Here is a 19,143-nt window from a genome sequence, read left to right on the forward strand (position 1 = left end):
TTGTCATTCCGAACTCCACAGCTCCATAATGGCTTCACTGAATACTCGAAGTTTGGTATCAAACTTCTCAGCACCATAAACCCACACTGATGCCAGTGTTGAATTTATTCTAAAAAGCACACAGAGGGCATCTTAGAGATGCCTCCTGTATTTTACCCAATCCTCTATTGTAGAACTGACTGGTCTGTGCCAGCCTGCCACTAGCAGACAAGTTTCTGACCCCCATGGGGTGTGGGCCAGAGACAAAGCCTGCCCTGGGTGGAGGTGCTTCCCCCCTGCAGGAACTGTTGAGTCTCAAAGGCTCAGGCCTCATGGTACAGTGTCCCAGGGCACTCCAGCTAGTCGAGATGCCCCCACCCCCCCCAAACAAAGCCCCACTTTTGGTGGCAAGTTTGGCGGGAAACTTAGGAAAAACAAGAAGGAGTGACCACTTCAGCTGGGACCGCCCCTAAGGTGTCCAGAGCTGAAGTGCTGAAGTGACCCCCTCCCTGCAGAATCCTCCGTCTTGGTTTGGAGGACAGGGCCCAATAGGGTTAGGCCTGTGTCCCCCCTCGCCAACGGGAGTGGACACCAGGAGGGTGTAGTCACCCTCAGGGACTACAGCCATTGGCTACTGCCCTCTGACTCCTGTAACACCCCTAAATCCAGGATTTAAGGGTTTCCCTGAACCTAAGTCACCAGATTCCTGCTGACCTGACACGGAGGACTGCACAGCTGAAACCCCCAGCAGAGAATGAAGAAAACAACTGATTTGGCCCCAGCCCTTCCGGCCTGTCTCCTGCTTCAAAGAACCTGCAAAAGGACAGCGACGCATCCAGCAGGACCAGCGACCTCTGCTAAACTCCAGAGGACTGCCCTGACTAAGAAGAAACAACAACCAAGGACTCCAGCCTCATGCCGAATGCCCGAGTCCTGAACACTCTGCACCAGACGCCCACGGGCCATGTCCAGGAGGCCCAACCAGCTAGAGAGGATCCCCAGGCGATTCTGAGCAAGTGCCCATCCTGGGATGACCTCTCCACCCCTCCACGACGACGCCTGCAGAGGTAATCCCAAGGACCCTCTGACCGCGAAAGCTCTGGACGAAGATATCCAACGTCTAAAGACACACTGCACCCGCAGGCTCCCAGGCCTTGGAGAACCCGACCTCCAGTGCAGCAACGCTCAGCAGGCAGCCCTCTTCCCTGTCCAGCCTGTGGTTTGCCCGAGACGATCCCCTGGACCTCGCCTGCAGCATCTGAGTGACCCCCGGGTTCCCCCATAGATAATCATTGGAGACCCCACATCTTGTTTGCACCGTGCACCCGGCCACCCCAGGGCCTCTGAGGATGTAGGTTTGGTGCCTACCTATGCCCCCCCAAGTGCTCCTCTAAACCCCCAGATCTGCTCTCTGAAGACGTGGGTACTTACGTGACTGCAGATCTGATTCAGAATGGCCCCTGTCTCCATAGGAGCCCACATTAAATTTGCTTCACTTTTGACCTCTGCAACTGGCCGGCCCCGTGTTGCTGGTGTTTGGGGTTAACTTTAACCCCCGGCGGTGGACTTCTTAACCCTCGGAGACTGGAACTGTAAGTCAAGTACTTACCTGTGAAACTTTCTAACTCCTACCCCCACCCCGCAACTGTTTTCGAAAATTGCACTATCAATTTTTAAAACGGATTATTGCAAATATTTCAAAGTGTATGACTTATCGATTCTATTACTATGGATACATGTGTGAAATACGGATCCATTGAAATACCTGCAACTTGAATCGTGTGGTTCTAAAAATAAATAAAATATATTTTTACTATATAAAAACCATTGGTCTGGAGTTACGTCATTGAGTGTGTGCTTCTTCTATTGTTTGTGTGTCTACAACAAATGCTTCGCACTACCCTCTGATAAGCCTAATTGCTCGACCACACTACCACAAAAGAGAGCATTAGTATTATCTACTTTAGTATCGGTTAAGCCTCTGGGGAACCCCCAGGACTCGGTGCACACTATATCTCATTTTGATATAGTATATGCAGAGCTTCCTACACACTATATACATGCTTTCAGAATCCCAAAACCACCACTCTTTTCTCATCATTGCTTTTCTGCCTCAACCCTGCTTCCATGCCATATGCACTGACGTCTGGGGCAAAGATGGTACAAATGGTTATGAAACAAGCTTTAACAGTACAGAAATTACAATGCAATATTTAATAGGATCTCAGGCCTCACTGAAAGCATCTGTCCACATAAATTTGACATAAAAAAAAAAGTTCTCTTAGAACTTTTGTTGTATTAGAAAAGTGATCAATAAACATGGCAAAATAATCAGCCATTCCCAGAAATGAGCAAAGATGCTCCTTGTTTGTAGGGTATGGTGCCTGTTCAATTGCTTTCACCAGCTTTAACGTGGGACGTGCAACCTCACTAGCTGAAATGGCAGTGTGCATGTGGTTGATGAGGGGTCCCTGAAGGGGGCACAATACATGCTGCAGCCCATAGAGACCCTTGTTGGCCACAGGGCCCTTTTACAAGTGGTGTGCCAATTGTGGAAACAATGGTACAGTTTTAGGAAAGAACAGCGGTGTTCAGGCCTGGTTAGCAGGATCCCAGCACAGACTCAGTCAAGTCAGCATCAATATCAGGCAAAAAGTAGGGGGGGGGGGGTAACCATGCCAAAAGGGCACTTTCCTACATCCCATATAAAGCCTGGTTGGTAATACTAAACTTTATAATTTCTCAAAGATGCTGCATTGAAATTTTATTAGGAGCACTGTCAGTTGTGTCAAGCTTCACTCCACAATCTAGAATGTGAGTAAGGCATTGTCACAAATGTGCACTATGTTATGTCCAGAGGTCAGGCAAGACAGTGTCAATATGTGGCTTCTATCTGATGGTAAGGCAATACTCTCCTTTGAAAATTGTCTTTCTTGCTAATGTCATCTCTGAAGATTTTCTGTCTTGCTGCAGTCACTTGTGATGTCTTAGAGAGGAACTTTCTGTCAACTCCTCAGTCTTTGACAGAGTTGTAACTTGACGAATCTCATCACTTGCAGCTGTAATGCTGGTCCAGTGATTGACAATTGTCGTCACTATTGAATCACACTGCACTATGTGTTTTCTGAAGATATGTTTTTTAAGCATCAAGAAAACATCGCTGACCTTCCCCACTATTGTTTCCACATTCCGTCATAGATATGAAATGTGGAAGCCTGAAGCAAGACACACTGCACCTTTGACAAAGAAATCTGAATACTGCTTTCTCTAAAATTCTGGAGGGCTTATACTCAACTGATCAGGTCTGCTAAACAACATTCCATTCTCCTGAACCATTCATAGTACTCCAAATTCAGATCCAAGATGTCATGAATAAGCAAATTAAGACAAGAAGATGCACAATATATTTTATCATGCTTGCCCTAGGCAAGCTGCTATTGCAAAATGTTAATTTAAATTAATGCTGTGCAGTCATTAAATCTATAGATCTGTATGTTTAACATTACATAATGTAATTATTCTCAGAGTTGTTTAGTATTAAAGAATGCATCAATATACAGAAACTTAGAAAAAATATCTTTCAAAATGATGATAGGTTCTCTATTAGGAAAGAAAAGTCATAACTGCTTTGCTTAACAAAGAAAACAACCCTATAAAAACATTTTAGGCTGGAAAAATAACGCCAACATTAATGAGGTGTTTTAACTGAAATTAAAACTAACAGCCAACAAAGCACTTCGACATTTCTGAAAAATAACGGTAGCAATTTTAATTGCTGAAAGTTTAGTCAGATATTGTGGGTCAATACTCCTTTGCTTGGGTGATTGAGATTGAATTTTCAAAGTGTCCGGTCATGTGTAAGCCATAAGCTCACAAACTAGTTTAGGTACAGTATGAAGTATAAACTTACTTGGACTCTTCATCAGAGCTAGCACTCATTGACGATTCCTCTGTATCTGTAGCAATGAATTCATCAAGACTGTCTTCATCAAAATAACCCTGAAAAATAAATGGATTTTTTTAAATGATACATCTTGTAAATAATTATATATTACAAAATAAATTAACCATTAACCACAACACACAAACGATACATTTTTAAACTATTATAAAATCTTGAAATATTACTGCTACAAATAAGCTGTAGCAAAAGAAATACATTTTCTTTGTGCAAAGTTATATTCTGGAAAACGTACGCAAAGTGTGCTGACGTTTGACTTACCTTATTTTCTTTGCTAATGTAGTCCAGCTGCAGACACCATGGGTGAGTCCAAATTCTGCTCAACATCTGGAAATCTTGGAAGAGCTTGGTTCCCGCTTTACCTCGTGAACCTTCGCCACCAAAATTTGCACCTAAATATTAGAAATACATTAGACAACACTTCAAAACTACAAGTTCAATCTCCATAGTGTTACTAGAAACCCAAATCTTTATGTTTTTGTCTAGTATCAGTCAAACACAATACAGTAAATGAGAAATCATTGTTGCCAGTCCATGTGCACAATAACTTAGAGTGAACACTTAATAAAATATCAGTATAGCTATGCTAAAAACTAGAACTGCAAATCCAAAGATATTTGTTCTTCAATTAATTAAATACAAATGAGTTACTTAATACCAATAGCAGTTGACATGCACGTTGACAATTGTACATATGTAATGTATAAGCTTTGCTGGAAATCCTTTGATCGTAGCCATTGACTTTGTAGGCATTCTAAGTTTCACCCAAGAAAACATCTCAAAGTTATATTCAAAAGCGTTCAGCTCTGTGATATCCGCATCACCTATATAGGTGCCACCTAGGTGTGCTGAAGTCAGTTTCTTTTTACGAGTTTACGTGCTAGAAGCGCAGAGCCATGAAGAACACTGACCACTGGTGTGGAAACCTAGGGCCCTGAAAGGGAACAGCCCTGTCCTCAGAAATTCATTCGCAGAGCAGGGAGGATGGGTGGGTTGGTAAGCAGTCTGCGGCTAGATATAGTCTCTAGCAGATAAGGGGTTATAGAGACTTCTAGTCGCAGATTCCTTACCTTAGGATAGGTGCACAAGCAATGCCATCCCCGAAGGTGGGTCTGTGGGCCAATTTCACACAAGGAAGTCCTGCAGGACTGAACGGGCTAAATGCCTTCCCTACGGGCCTCAATGGCCACGAAGTAGTGCTTTGTAAACGTGTGTAAAGCAGCCCATGTTGGTGCCTGGCAAATGTCCAGGACCAGAACATCTCAGTGGTTGCAGCTTTAGCTTTGGCGGAATGAGCTCACATAATCCCAGTCTCCAATATACCTCAGTAAAAAAACTGATGTCCAGGGATTTTCACTTTTGATTTGTGTTTTTGGATCATTAGAGAAGTAAGTTAGCTTGGGCAGACATTGCTGATCCAGGCCGATTTTTTTTTGGATGACTTTTTTCAAAATGACAGATGTGTTGCAGTGATGATATAATATTTCACGAACCAAGAGACATGCATACTTCATTTTGCTGTGCAAACATAGGTTTGGGGGGGGGGGGGAGCTCAAGTAGTCTTAAAGAGACAGAAAATAACTCCTCAGAGCAACCCTTCTGCCATTTTCCAAAATGGCTACTATAACAGAGGTAGAAGAGACGTATACAAAAATTAACCAAATAACAATGTTTTGTTTTTTAATCCTTTTATGTATACACCAAACAAATGTTTATTATCTGAATGATGGAAAATGTTACTTACCCAGTAATAATCTGTTCATGGCATGTAGCGCTGTTGAGTCACTCCTCCACGGACTCCTGTGGCCGTTTTAGTTATATACTTGTATATAGTTGTACATATGTAGTTATATTTGCGTGGACATCTTTCTCTTTACTTTCTCTACACTCCTTTTCTCACCCGCCTGCCGGAATACAATCTAACAAAGAGTCGATGCCTATGCGCAGTTATCACCAAGAAGGAGACACCACTCAATCCTGTGACTCGAAAATGCTTCTTCAAAGAAAAACAATTTCCAACACTCCGAACCCAATGCATAGCGTGTGAATCTACAGCACTACAGGCCATATTTGTACAACTAACATTTTCCATTCAATGGTATGTGTGGCTATAGATACATATGCTCTGCAGAGACTAAAGCAGTCACTACATGAAAGCGGTGGCTAGCCTGTGGAAGTTGCAGATGACTGGAAAAGTGTTCTTAGTACTGCTTGGCCTACCTTGGCTTGCCGGCATGCAAGTACATCTACACAATTGTGTGATGTAAATGTATGTGGCATAGACCATGTAGCTACCTTGAAAATGTCAGCTATGGGTACATGTCCAAGGAAAGCTAGCTATGCTATTCTTTGACACTAGATTGTCTTTAGGAGGTAGTGAGAAAGCAACAAAGATCGGTTTAGTCTTTCTAAACTCTTTAGCTCTGTCAGTTTAGAACCTTAGTGCACGTTTAATAATTAGAGTGTGAAGGGCTATGCTGGCAACTGTCAGGTAGCGGAAATAAGGGAGGCAACTCAATGGATTGGTCAATATGAAATTGGGAGACGACTTTAGGGAGAAACTTCGGAATGTTGCGAAGAACCAACTTGTCCCAATGTATTTGGAAGAATGGTTCTTCCAGGGTTAGGGCTGGAGCTCACTAACACGTCTGTGAGATGTGATAGCGACTAAAAAAAGACACTTTCCAAGAGTGGTACTAAAGAGGACATGAGTGAAGTGGTTCAAAAGGAGGACGTATACACCTGGTAAGGACAATGTTTAGGTTACAAGATGGTGCAGGGGTAATCTTGGTGCAATGACCCATTTAAGACCTCCCATGAATGCTTTAATTACTGGAATTTTAAAGAGGGATATATGTTGTCTGTTCTGTAAGTATGCAGCTATAGCTGCGAGATGTAAACAAATGGAGGTGTATGGTAATTAGCTTTCTCTATATAATGCAAGTAGAAGACAATGTCTTGGACAGTAGCTTTAATGGGATTATTGTGTTTGGGTTGACATTAGCAAGCAAAACGTTTCCACTTTGCAGCAGAACATGCTCTGGTAGTGGGTTTGCCAGTTTAACCGAGAATGTCCATGCATTCTGACGGGAGGTCTAGGTAACCGAACTCTATGACCCTGGACGCCATATCGCAGGATTGAATGATTTGGGATCTGGATGCCTGAATGGACTTTGGTTTTGAGTGAGAAGGTCTGGCCTGTTGGGAAGTCTTTTGTGGGGACCTACTGAGAAATCCAATAGTGTGGTAAATCAAGGCAGGCGTGCCCACATGGGAGCTACAAGCATCATGTTAAAAGCTGCCCTTTTAATAGGTTGGTGGTGTTCCACCATTACAGAGACCGGTGAGCATGGCGGTCTAACAATACTAGATCTTCCCAGTGACCCTGTGATTGAGTCCATTGGTGAAACAGACAGTGCTGTAGGGGACGCATGTGAAGCCTGACGTGGGGAACAATGGCAATACAGGAGGCCATCATCCCTAACAAACAAATTACTTACCTTTGGTAACGCCTTATCTGGTAGGGACAGACTAGCCGCAGATTCCTTACCTCAGAATTCTCCCCAGGCACCAGACTGGATCTGCAAACATTTTTTAGCAGTACCTCTGTGCTTCGGCAGAGGTGCCGTGTGACTATCAACGTCAACCACTGGATAGGACGTCGACAGAATCCATATTTTCCCTCCTCCGACGCACTGACGTCAGCTCCTTTTGTGACTAGAATCCGCGCACCAACGCAGAGCCACCCTAGGTGGCACTGGCAATGGAACAGTGTGCTAAAGAGAAAAAATTTAATTTTGAATTACCACCGCTAAATGGAAATGCTTGGTAGGATGAGACCAAGCAAGGGATAGTGAGGCAAAATAAAGTTGTTTGCAGAATAGGGAGGATGGGTGGGTCGGTAAGGAATCTGCGGCCAATCTATGTCTCTATCAGATAAGGCATTACGAAAGGTAACTAACTTGTTCATTTGATAGATACAACTAGCCGCAGATTCCTTTCCTTAGAATAGCTACCAAAGCAATATAACCCCAGGAGATGGGTGTGCGAACAAAGTCCACCAAATTCTGAAGAAGGAACCAGTCCAACTGAAGGCGGAGTAGACCAGCACAATAGAGACAAGGGTGATAAAAACATTTGTTCCACTCAAGAGTAGTGGAAGACCACAGAACAGTGCACAATGACATGGAATGCCTTAGGTAACAGAGCACATGGCAATGAAAAAGGGGGACCTATTTTAGACAACAATGAAGAGGAAAATAAACCGGTATAGCTCTGAGAAGGGAGCTAGACCTGTAGGAGGGCCAAGGACCTACTTTATTATTTTTTTTAATAATAATAGAATAAGCAGAGATCCCACGCCCCAAATTGCAGGTTTATATACATAGCGTGATCCCAACCCGAAGGTATTGGAGCGCCTACATGAGCACCGGCCATATCACACAAGGACACTCATTAGCGGCCGGCATGGGGTGGGGTGTAATAAGTGATTTACTCAAAATCACAGGATGTCAAGCTAACGTCGAGACCAGAACCCAGCCACCCTGCTACATAGTCGGCACCTCCTGTTGTTACTTCCATCCTTCCTGCATGTGCTAGATTATTGCAAAAAGCACTGAGACTATTAGAAGGGGACACCCAAGAAGGGAGGTTCATAGAGAAAAACTAAAGAAGAGGAGCAATGCCTGCAAGCGTCCTCAGGATGCTGAGGCAAAATCATCAACAAAACTGAACGCTAGTAGGAATAAAAAAGATGAAAAACAGATAGCACTTCTCCAGGAACACTAATGGACAGTGGTGGCTGCTAAGGTTGAAAATGGTGGGGCGTAAAATGACACCATCAATTTTCTATTATTGCATCTCCTATCAGCGATGTTCTTTTGTTATGTGCGGAGTCAGGAACCTCAACAGTTAGTCTGCTAAACTCGCAAACTGCGCTGATTACGGGGCTCAACGTGCCGCCTTTGGCCTCTAAACACACCCCCACACAACTTGCCAGAGTGGGGAAGGATTAGTAAGGCTTAATGATTCCGCGCACCCCCTGATGAACAGGTAAAGGGTGGGGAAGCTTTGCTTCAGTCCCTGATGGACATGCAGCCCCTATTGCTGTGGGGCTTCAGTCAGAAACGCCCGGAGACAAACTTTCCATTCATGTCATCAGGGAGTGGAGTTTAGCATAGGAGGCAATGATTTTGCTGAGCTGATGACCTCACAGCCTACAGGCAGTGCTTTAAATGGCCCAGAACTGTCAGCTACTGAGTACCGGTACTTTTTTATTTTGATAGGGAGAGTACCGGCACATCTAAAAAAGAAAAGAAAAATTTAATTCTTTTAATTGGAGAGTACTGGCACTTATCAGAAACAAGCAGGTACACTGGCACAGAGTACCTGCACTTACATTTTTCCATTTCAAGCACTGCCAACAGGACTGTAAACTTATCAGCCTGGCAAATAGTATTTGAAGCAAGCCTCACTGAGACAGCTGCTCAGGTGCAGCAGAGTCCTGCTAGATGAGTGTTCGACTGCGGATGTGTTATTTTAGGTACTTCCCTACAGCACACCTTTTGTTTCAGAATGGAAACATAAGATTTAAACATTTCTCCTTCAGTACAGAACAGAATAAACAGGGCGGAGCCCCAGAGCCCATCTGGGGGAACTCCCCATGCCAATGGAGGAGCGGTCGAGAAGTGTAAAAGAAACCAAAGGGACAGCCTTTTCTTTTTTTCAAACAAAACACGAGGTGAACCATGTGCAGACAGATAGAAAAAATTCAGACAGCAGAAGAAAAATGGCAAAATTCCAACCTGCACACAGACAGATGGAATGAAAAGGAGTTCGATATCAGGTAGATACAGATGCAAATACCCTTACATAAGGCACAGGTCTAAAACCTAATATATTTGTAGACATATGGAGGAAGCTGGCCCTGATAGAAATTTCACTTATTCAGTGTACATCTGTTAATGGCATTTAGTGCTGCAGATTCACATCCTATGCATTATTCCGCCATCTAGTGTTGGGCTTGGAGTGTTACAAGTTGTATTTCTTCGAAGAAGTCTGTTCGGAGTCACGGGATCGAGTGACTCCTCCTCTCGGTCATACTGTGCATGGTCATCGACTCCATCTTACATAATTTTCCTGCAAAAGGGTGTAGGAAGGAGTGCTAGACTATAGTAATATAAATGTTGTATAGAAATAGTAAATAAGAATAGATATCCATGCAAATGTAAATGTATCTACACATACAAAAAAGGAAAAAACTGCAACAACTACAGGCTTCCGGGGAGGAGGGAGGGTGCATGTGAATCGGCAGCACTACATGCCACTAACAGATGTACACTGGGTAAGTGACATTTTCCGTTCGATGGCATGTTACTCTCCCCAAAATTGCGGTGGCTAGCCTGTAGGAGTTGGAGTTGTTTGAAATAATGTTCTTAAGACAGCTTGACCAACATTGGCCTGTTGCTTTGAAACGATATATCTACCCAACATGGTTTGGAAATGTATGAGTAGACTTCTGGCAGCTTTACATTTGTCTGTCATTGGTATGTTTCCTAAGAATGCCATTGATGCACCTTTCTTTCTAGTGGAATGTGTTGTCTTTTTGCCTTAATGTAACATGTTTGTATACATTTAACAATCCATCTTGCTAACCCTTGCTTAGAGATAGGATTCCATTAATGTGGTTGCTGAAAGGCAATAAAAAGTTGTTTTGTTTTTCTAAATTCTTTGGTTCTATCTACATAGTTCATTAGAGCTCTTTTGAGGTCAAGAGTATGAAGGGCTCTTTCTGCAATTGAGTATGGCTGTGGAAAGAAGACTGGCAATTACAGAGTTTGGTTTATGTGAAAAGGTGATACTACTTTTGGCAGAAATTTGGGATTTGTTCTAAGTACAACTTTATGTTTGTGTACTTGGAAAAAGGTTCTTCAAGAGTGAATGCTTGTATTTCACTAACTCTTCACAATGAAGTAATGGCTACTAGGAAGGCATGTTGAGCACTGCCTGCTGGATTTCTGGTTTAAAAACAGAGGAAAGTAACCATGCATGTCTACGTATAGTGATGGCAGTATTGACACTTCTAGCTACTGTAGCTGCAGCATCAAGGGTAGACCGTATTTGATTATTGCTTATGGCCTGACCCTCTTCCACAATTTGCTGTGGCCTTTTTTGGTGTTCCTTTGGGAGGTGTTGTAGGAGTTCCTGCATCTCGTCCCAGTGGGCTCTATTGTACCTTGCTAGCAAGGCTTGCAAGTTTGGAATTCGCCATTGGTTGGCAGCCTCTATGCGTACCCACTTGCCAGCAGCATCGAACTTCCTACTTTCCTTGTCAGGGGGAGGAGCATACCTGGATGACGGGCTATTAGCCCTTTTTCTAGCTGCCCTTAATACCACTGAGTCTGGAGGAACTTGGTGGGTAATATAATCAGGGTCTGTAGGAGCAGGTTTATACTTTTTATCAATGCGTGGAGTTATTACTCTAGCTTTGACTGGCTCACTAAATATTTGATCTGCATGTTTAACCATGCCAGGTAGCATAGGAAGGCATTGATATTTTGAGTGCGTGGAGGATAGTGTTAAACAGAAAATCCTCTTCTAGGGGCTCAGTGTGCATAATCACCCCATGGTACGCTGCTGCCCTGGAAACAACCTGCAAGTATGCAGTAGTGTCCTCTGGTGGAAAAGGCTTGGAAGGGTATAAATCAGGGTCATTGTCAGGAATAGGATCTGGGTCGTAGAGATCCCAAGGATCAACCGTATCACCATGTGAATATTGCGAATGAGTTGGTGAAGGCAAAGCTGGTGGGCTAATGGGTGGAGACGAAAAAGAAAGTTCTGGTGAATGAGGAGGAGAAGTATGGGCAGGTACTGGCTTCTCCTTCTGTTTATAAATATTTGCTGGTGGTGGAGCAATGTCTAATTGTTCTTGAATGGACAGCTTCCTTTTGGTTTGTAGAGGAGGTGCAATAATTATTCTGCCAGTCTCTTTAGGGATGTGAATCCTTGATCGTCTTTCATCCATAACCTCAAGGATAGGTTGAATCTCGGTGTCCTCATCAGAAGGTCTATAAGACTGTTCATGCAGTGATTCTGAGCTCTGTTTAAGATGGCTCGAAAGTCCTTGCTCTTCTGAATAAGAAGATTTTTTCGGATCCGAATAGGGTAGTTTTTTCAGTCCCGAAAATGCAGCTGGATGTTTCAGCTCCGAAGCAGGGCGTTGAGGCTTCGATTCGGAGTGAGGACGCTTGTTCGAGTACGAAGTAGAACTCTTAATGGATTTACTGGACTCAGATACCGACAGAGAATGGCCTTTTTCGACGCCGAACCCGAAGGTCGGTCGACAAGAGTCTTTTTTCGGGTCAAACCATGGCTCTCTGGCAGTAGTGTACCCAAGACCTTTGATGATTTTTTTTATTTTTATTATAAGTGGGCGTAGGGGCAGACGTACTCACGTGCTGACCAGCAGTGATAGTCCTATCTTCTTCAGATTCTTGTTCGGAGTCCGTGTCTCTGATGGAAACTGCGGTCTGCGCCCGTTCTTCCTCCATGTCGAGATGTTCCGTACTCTTCAAAGCCATTTCCAATCTTCCGCCTCTCCGATCACGCAGGGTCTTCTTGGATCGTAACGATCGACAGGCCTCACAATCTTCTTTGTGATCGGAAGAAAGACACAGATTACAAATAAGGTGTTGGTCTGTGTAGGGAAATTTTGCATGGCATCGAGGACAAAATCGAAATGGAGTCCGATCCATCAGGCTTCGATGCGGTAGGCCCAAAAAGGCCCGAGTTGGGCGCACGTGCCCAGAAGGGGCGAGATTTAGTTTCCAACAGTACTATCGGTTTGAGGCTAGGTGGAAACGCTATCGAAACAATACCGACGATTAAGGGAGTTTTCTAAAGTCTCCGATTCAAAATCTCGGAGAGAGAGGAAACGCGTCCGAACCCGACAGCGGAAAGAAAACAATCTAACAATGGAGTCGATGACCATGCGCAGTATGACCGAGAGGAAGAGTCACTCGATCTTGTGACTCCGAAAAGACTTCAAAGAAAAACAACTTGTCACACTCCGAACCCAACACTAGATGGCGGAATAATGTATAGCATGTGTATCTGCAGCTAAACATGCCATCGAGCATAGTATATCAAAATAAAATAGTGTGCACAGAGTCCAGTGGTTCCCCAGAGGCTTAACAGAGGCTAAAGTAGATACTACTAATGTTCTCTTTTGTGGTAGTGTGGTCGAGCAGTTAGGCTTATCAAAGGGTAGTGCAAAGCATTTGTTGTACACACACAGTCAAGAAATGAGGCACACACTCAATGACTAACTCCAGGCCAATGTTTTTATATGACAAAAATATACTTTGTTACTTTATTTCTAGAACCAAAAGCATCTTTGTTGCATGTAACTACAGATGTAAGTAGATATCAAACATATGTATCAATGATACTTTGGTTTTAGCAGATAAAGCAGTTTACAAGTAGCAATTTTTGATTTAAAAAGTGGACAGTGCAATTTTCCATGGGAGTCCATATAGTCCCCGGGGGAGTATTAGAACAGAAAACAGGTAAGTACACGACTTACGATTCCAGGCTTCGGTATTTAGGCTGTCCACTGGTCAAGGTTTAGGCTGACCCCAAAAGTGCACCCCCAGCAACACAGGGCTGGCTGGGTGCTGAAGTCAAAGTTGGCGTTGGGTTTACAATGGAATCCTATGAGGACTGGGGGGTGCTTGGAAGAGATCTGCCTGTGGGTAAGTACCCAAGTCTTCGGAGGGCAGACCTGGGGCAGTTATGGGGAGGGGGAGGCACAGGTTAGCACCAAACACATCCTGTAGGACGCTGTGTAAGGAAATGGCTCCCTGTTGCAGTGACCCCCCACTTTTTGCCTGATACTGATGCTGACTTGACTGAGAAGTGTGCTGGGACCCTGCTAACCAGGCCCCAGCACCAGTGTTCTTTCACCTAAAATGTACCACTGCCTCCACAATTGGCACAACCCTGGCACCCAGGTAAGTCCCTTGTAACTGGTACCCATGGTATCAAGGGCCCTGATGCCAGGGAAGGTCTCTAAGGGCTGCAGCATGTCTTATGCCACCCTAGGGACCCCTCACTCAGCACAGACACACTGCTTGCCAGCTTGTGTGTGCTGGTGGGGAGAAAATGACTAAGTCGACATGGCACTCCCCTCAGGGTGCCATGCCAACCTCACACTGCCTGTGGCATAGGTAAGTCACCCCCTCTAGCAGGCCTTACAGCCCTAAGGCAGGGTGCACTATACCACAGGTGAGGGCATAGGTGCATGAGCACTATGCCCCTACAGTGTCTAAGCAAAACCTTAGACATTGTAATTGCAGGGTAGCCATAAGAGTATATGGTCTGGGAGTCTGTCAAAAACGAACTCCACAGCTCCATAATGGCTACACTGAATACTGGGAAGTTTGGTATCAAACCTCTCAGAATAATAAACCCACACTGATGCCAGTGTTGGATTTATTAAAAAATGCACACAGAGGGCATCTTAAAGATGCCCTCTGTATTTTACCCAATTGTTCAGTGCAGGACTGACTGGTCTGTGCCAGCCTGCTGCTGAGAGACGAGTTTCTGACCCCATGTGGTGAGGGCCTTTGTGCTCTCTGAAGACAGAAACAAAAGCCTGCTCTGGGTGGAGGTGCTTTACACCTCCCCCCTGCAGGAACTGTAACACCTAGCAGTGAGCCTCAAAGGCTCAGGCTTCGTGTTACAATGCCCCAGGGCACTCCAGCTAGTGGAGATGCCTGCCCCCTGGACACAGCCCCCACTTTTGGCAGCAAGTCAGGGGAGATAATGAGAAAAACAAGGAGGAGTCACCCACCAGTCAGGACAGCCCCCAAGGTGTCCTGAGCTGAGGTGACCCCTGCCTTTAGAAATCCTCCATCTTGATTTTGGAGGATTCCCAACACTGCACATGGCTGCCCCTGTGCTGCTGAGGGTGTGTTTTGTGTGCCTACTTGTGTCCCCCCCAGTGCTCTACAAACCCCCCCCTGGTCTGCCCCCGATGATGCGGGTACTTACCTGCTGGCAGTCTGGATCCGGAGCACCTCTGTTCTCCATAGGTGCCTATTTGTTTTGGGCACCTCTTTGACCTCTGCACCTGACCGGCCCTGATCTGCTGGTGTGGTAACTTTGGGGTTGCCTTGAAACCCCAACGGTGGACTGCCTATGCCCAGGAACTGAGACTTGTAAGTGTCCTACTTACCTGACAAACTAACCATTACTTACCTAACTGTTGATTTTTGCACTGTGTCCACTTTTAAAATAGCTTATTGCCATTTTAACAAAGACTGTATCTGATATTGCTTTTATTCAAAGTTCCTAACTTACCTGTGTGAAGTGCCTTGCATTTTATGTGTTTACTTCAAATCTTGAACCTGTGATTCTTAAATTAAACTAAGAAAATATATTTTTCTATATAACAACCTATTGGCCTGGAATTGTCTTTGAGTGTGTGTTCCTCATTTATTGCCTGTGTGTGTACAACAAATGCTTAACACTACCCTCTGATAAGCCTACTGCTCGACCACACTACCACAAAATAGAGCATTAGAATTATCTTACCTCTAAGGGGAACCCTTGGACTGTGGGCACACTATTTCTTACTTTGAGATAGTATATACAGAGCCAACATCCTACAGGGATGCCATGTCAACTTTGCCTTTTTCTCCCCACCAACACACACAATCTGCAATGGCAGTGTGCATGTGTTTGGTGAGGGGTCCCTTAGGGTGGCACAAAACATGCTGCAGCCCTTAGGCACCCTCCATGGCCACAGGGCCGTTGGTACCATCTGGTACCTTTTACAACAGACTTATCTGTGTGCGGGAGGTGTGCCAACTGTGGAAACAATGGTACAGTTTTAGGAAAAGAACATGGTGCTAGGGTCTGGTTAGCAGCATCCCAGCACTCTCTCAGTCAAGCCACCATCAATGGAAGTAAAAATGTGTGTGGGGAAGAGGGTTTAACTAAAAGGGCCAGTTTCCTACACAGCCCCTCAGCGGCACAGGGGTGGCCGGGTGCAGGGTGCAAACACAGGGGGGGAGGGGGTGTGCGTACAGGGGAACCTTGAGGTTTCAGGTGCCTTTGTCCGATTCTCTCGCGGTCAGGGGGTCCTCCAGATTTAGGCTGCAGGTGTTGTTTGGACACAAGGTCAGCAATGCCTGGGGACCTTCTCTGCACCGGTGGGCCACCTGCACTAGGGCCGGGGGCTTTGGGTGCAGAGTGGACAGTGCTTGTGGATCCGGGGCAGTTCTGGAGTCCTTTTGGTGTGTTCTTCTCGACAGGCTCACTGTCCTCAGGAGTTCTTGGCCCTCTGCTGGGCAGGCAAACCTCTGGGGACTTGTAGAGGTCTCTGGACTTGCAGGATGTGTCACCTTCTTGGACTAGGGGTCTTTGAAGCTGCAGACAGGCAGGTAGGGCTGGGGTCAAGTCAGTTGTCATCTGGAGTCTTCAATGCTGGGGTCGACTTAGCAGTCCTACTCCTTTCTTCTTGAGGCACCAGGAACCTGATGAGTGAGGTTTAGGTGAGCCCTTAAATCCTGGATCTAGGGTTGTTACAGGAGTCAGAGGGCAGTAGCCAATGGCTACTATCCCTGAGGGTGACCACACCCTTCCGGTGATCACTTCCTTTGGGGAGGGACATACACACCTAACACTATTGGTCCCTGTCCTCCAAGCCAAGACGAATTTTGCAGAGAGGGGGGTTACTCCAGCTATGGACACCTTAGTGCTGGTCCTAGCTGGAGTGGTCACTTCTCCCTGTACTATCTAATATTCGCGCCGTACTTGCTGCCAAAAGTGGGTCTTTGTCCGGGGAGCGGGCATCTCCCCTAGCTGGAGTGCCCTGGGGCACTGTAACAGGAGACCTGAGCCTTTGAGGCTCAGCGCCAAGTAATGCGGTTCCTGCAGGGGGGAGATGTAAAGCACCTCCACCCAGAGTAGGCTTTGTTACTGTCCTCAGAGAGCACACAGGCTCTCACCCCATGAGGTCAGAAACGTGTCTGTTAGTGGCAGGCTGGCACAGACCGGTCACTCCTGCACTAAAGGGCTGGTTGAAGTACAGGGGGCATCTCTAAGATGCCCTCTGAGTGCATTTTACAATAAATCCAACAGTGGCATCAGTGTGGGTTTATTGTGTTGGTAAGTTTGATACCAAACTTCCCAGTATTTAGTGAAACCATCATGAAGCTGGTCCGGGTGAGTGGTGATGGATGACATCCAGCTGTGGGTCCCAGGAGCTGCAAAGAAGTCCCTGAAGTCACCTAGGAGCTACTACTCAACGGCTGCCAGATTGCAGATGGGTGAGTGGTCAGGAGGACCACCAACAATCAAATGCAAAGTGGAGCTGAAAAAGATTTGCAGGGGTGAAGAGTACCAGCAAGGTCCTGGGGACTCGACGCTTGGAAGGGAGTCCGGGCTGACTGAGAAGACAGAAGAGCTATCAGAAGCAGTCGGAGCCCCCACGAGCAACCCACTGGCAGCAGGCACAGCAAGTTGCAGTCAGGCCCAGTCAGCACACTTGAAGAGGAGTCCCATTTCGCTGAAGCAGCAGAGAGGAGACCGTCCTTGCAGAGGTGGAGTGCTGGTGTCCGGGGCTACCTGGAGCCTGAAGATCCCTTGGAGAAGGAGTCAACAAGCCTTGGATGCTGCAACAGTCGCGGTCCACAGTGGTACTGTCTTGGAGGAAGAGGCAAGGGCTCACCATCTCTTAAGTTTGATAGAAGGCAGAAAGGACCAAGAGGACCCTTCAGAACCACCACCTGTGTTGGAGAATCTTTGCGAGTCCAGAGAACCACAGATCCCAGCAGCCGGACATCGTTACCTTAGGTGCCTGTGGATGCAGGGGAGTGACTCCTTCACTCCAAGGGAGATTCCTTCTTGCTTCTTTGGTGCAGCTAAAGTCTTGACAACCCCAGAAGATACACAGCAGTGGAAATGTTGCAAGTTGCTGACAGGAGCCGCAGAAACAATGTTGCAAGGAGAGGTCGCTTTGGTGTTTCAGTTTTGTTCGGTTCCTGTGAAGCCCAGCAGCGGCTCCGGTGGCCAAGAGCATAAGAGGTCTTTGCAGAGGAGTCCTCATGGAATCTTGCATGAAGAATCTGGAGACCTACCCACATGGGAGTCCGAAAATAGCCCAAGAAAGGGGCTTGGACAACTTCTGAAGTGACCTCCTATCAGAGGGGGTCACTTATGTCAGATACCTACCCTGACCAGTCAGATGCTCCCAGAGGCCTCTGCACATCCTGTTTTCAAGGTGGCAGAACCAATTGGTCACTTGGAGGAGCTCTGGACACCACCCTTGGGGTAGTGATGGATAGGGGAGTGGTCACTCTGCTTTCCTTTGTGCAGTTTCACGCCAGAGCAGGGACTGGGGGTCCCTGGACTGGTGCAAACCGGATTATGCAAGGAGGGCACCAAATGTGCCCTTCAAAACAAACCCGGTGGCATGGAGAAGCTACCCCGCCCTAGCCCTGTAACATCTATTCCTAAAAAGAGAAGGCTGCACCCCTCTCCCACAGGAAATCCTTTGTTCTGCCTTCCCCTGCTTGAGCTGGTCAAGCAGCATCAGGGCAGAATCCTGTCTAAGGGGCAGAAGCAGCGTGGGCAGCTCGCAGACTCTGAACGACTGGTAGGAGCAGTGATGGGGGGTCCTCTAAGGAGCCCCCAGTGCGCATGGGATTATGCCACCAATATTGGCATCAGTATTCAAACATGTTTGATACTAAACATTACTAGGTTTGAGATACCATTATGTAGCTGGACCACAGGCAGAGGTCAGTACATAGCTAAATGGCTTCCCAGCAATCCAGGGAATCGGAAATGGAGTTTGTGGGGCACCTCTGCGCATGCAGGGGTGCCCTCACATACAAGGACCTACACCCTGCCTTTTGGACTGAAGGACCTACAATAGGGGTGACTTACAGGACCTGGTGTAGTGATCAGCAGTAAAAGGATGCTTGCATGGGCTCCCACTGGCGCCATAATATATGCTGTAGCCCATGGGGGACTTCTGGTTTACGAATGCCCTGGGTACCTAGGTACCATATACTAGGGACTTAGAGGCATACCAGTATTCCATTTGTGGGTTGTAAGAAGTACCAAAACAACTACATTTGGAGCAGAGAGCGCAATCACTGGGGTCCCGGTTACCAGGATCCCAGTGAAAACAG

At 46.0% G+C, this 19,143-nt stretch overlaps 1 protein-coding gene across 1 annotated transcript in view; it reads right to left on the reverse strand.

Annotated features, from left to right (window-relative positions):
• Positions 1 to 19,143, reverse strand: part of ATRX (ATRX chromatin remodeler) — a 1,138,900-nt gene that overhangs the window by 310,140 nt on the left and 809,617 nt on the right. Inside the window, exons 23-24 of the mRNA XM_069211061.1 lie at positions 4,202 to 4,332; positions 3,890 to 3,978 (exon numbers count right to left, since the gene is read on the reverse strand). Coding sequence (XP_069067162.1) covers positions 3,890 to 3,978; positions 4,202 to 4,332 — 220 coding nt within the window. The remainder of the gene's footprint in view (positions 1 to 3,889; positions 3,979 to 4,201; positions 4,333 to 19,143) is intronic.

This window comes from Pleurodeles waltl, chromosome 2_1 (genome assembly GCF_031143425.1).
Source record: "Pleurodeles waltl isolate 20211129_DDA chromosome 2_1, aPleWal1.hap1.20221129, whole genome shotgun sequence".
NCBI lineage: Eukaryota > Metazoa > Chordata > Amphibia > Caudata > Salamandridae > Pleurodeles > Pleurodeles waltl.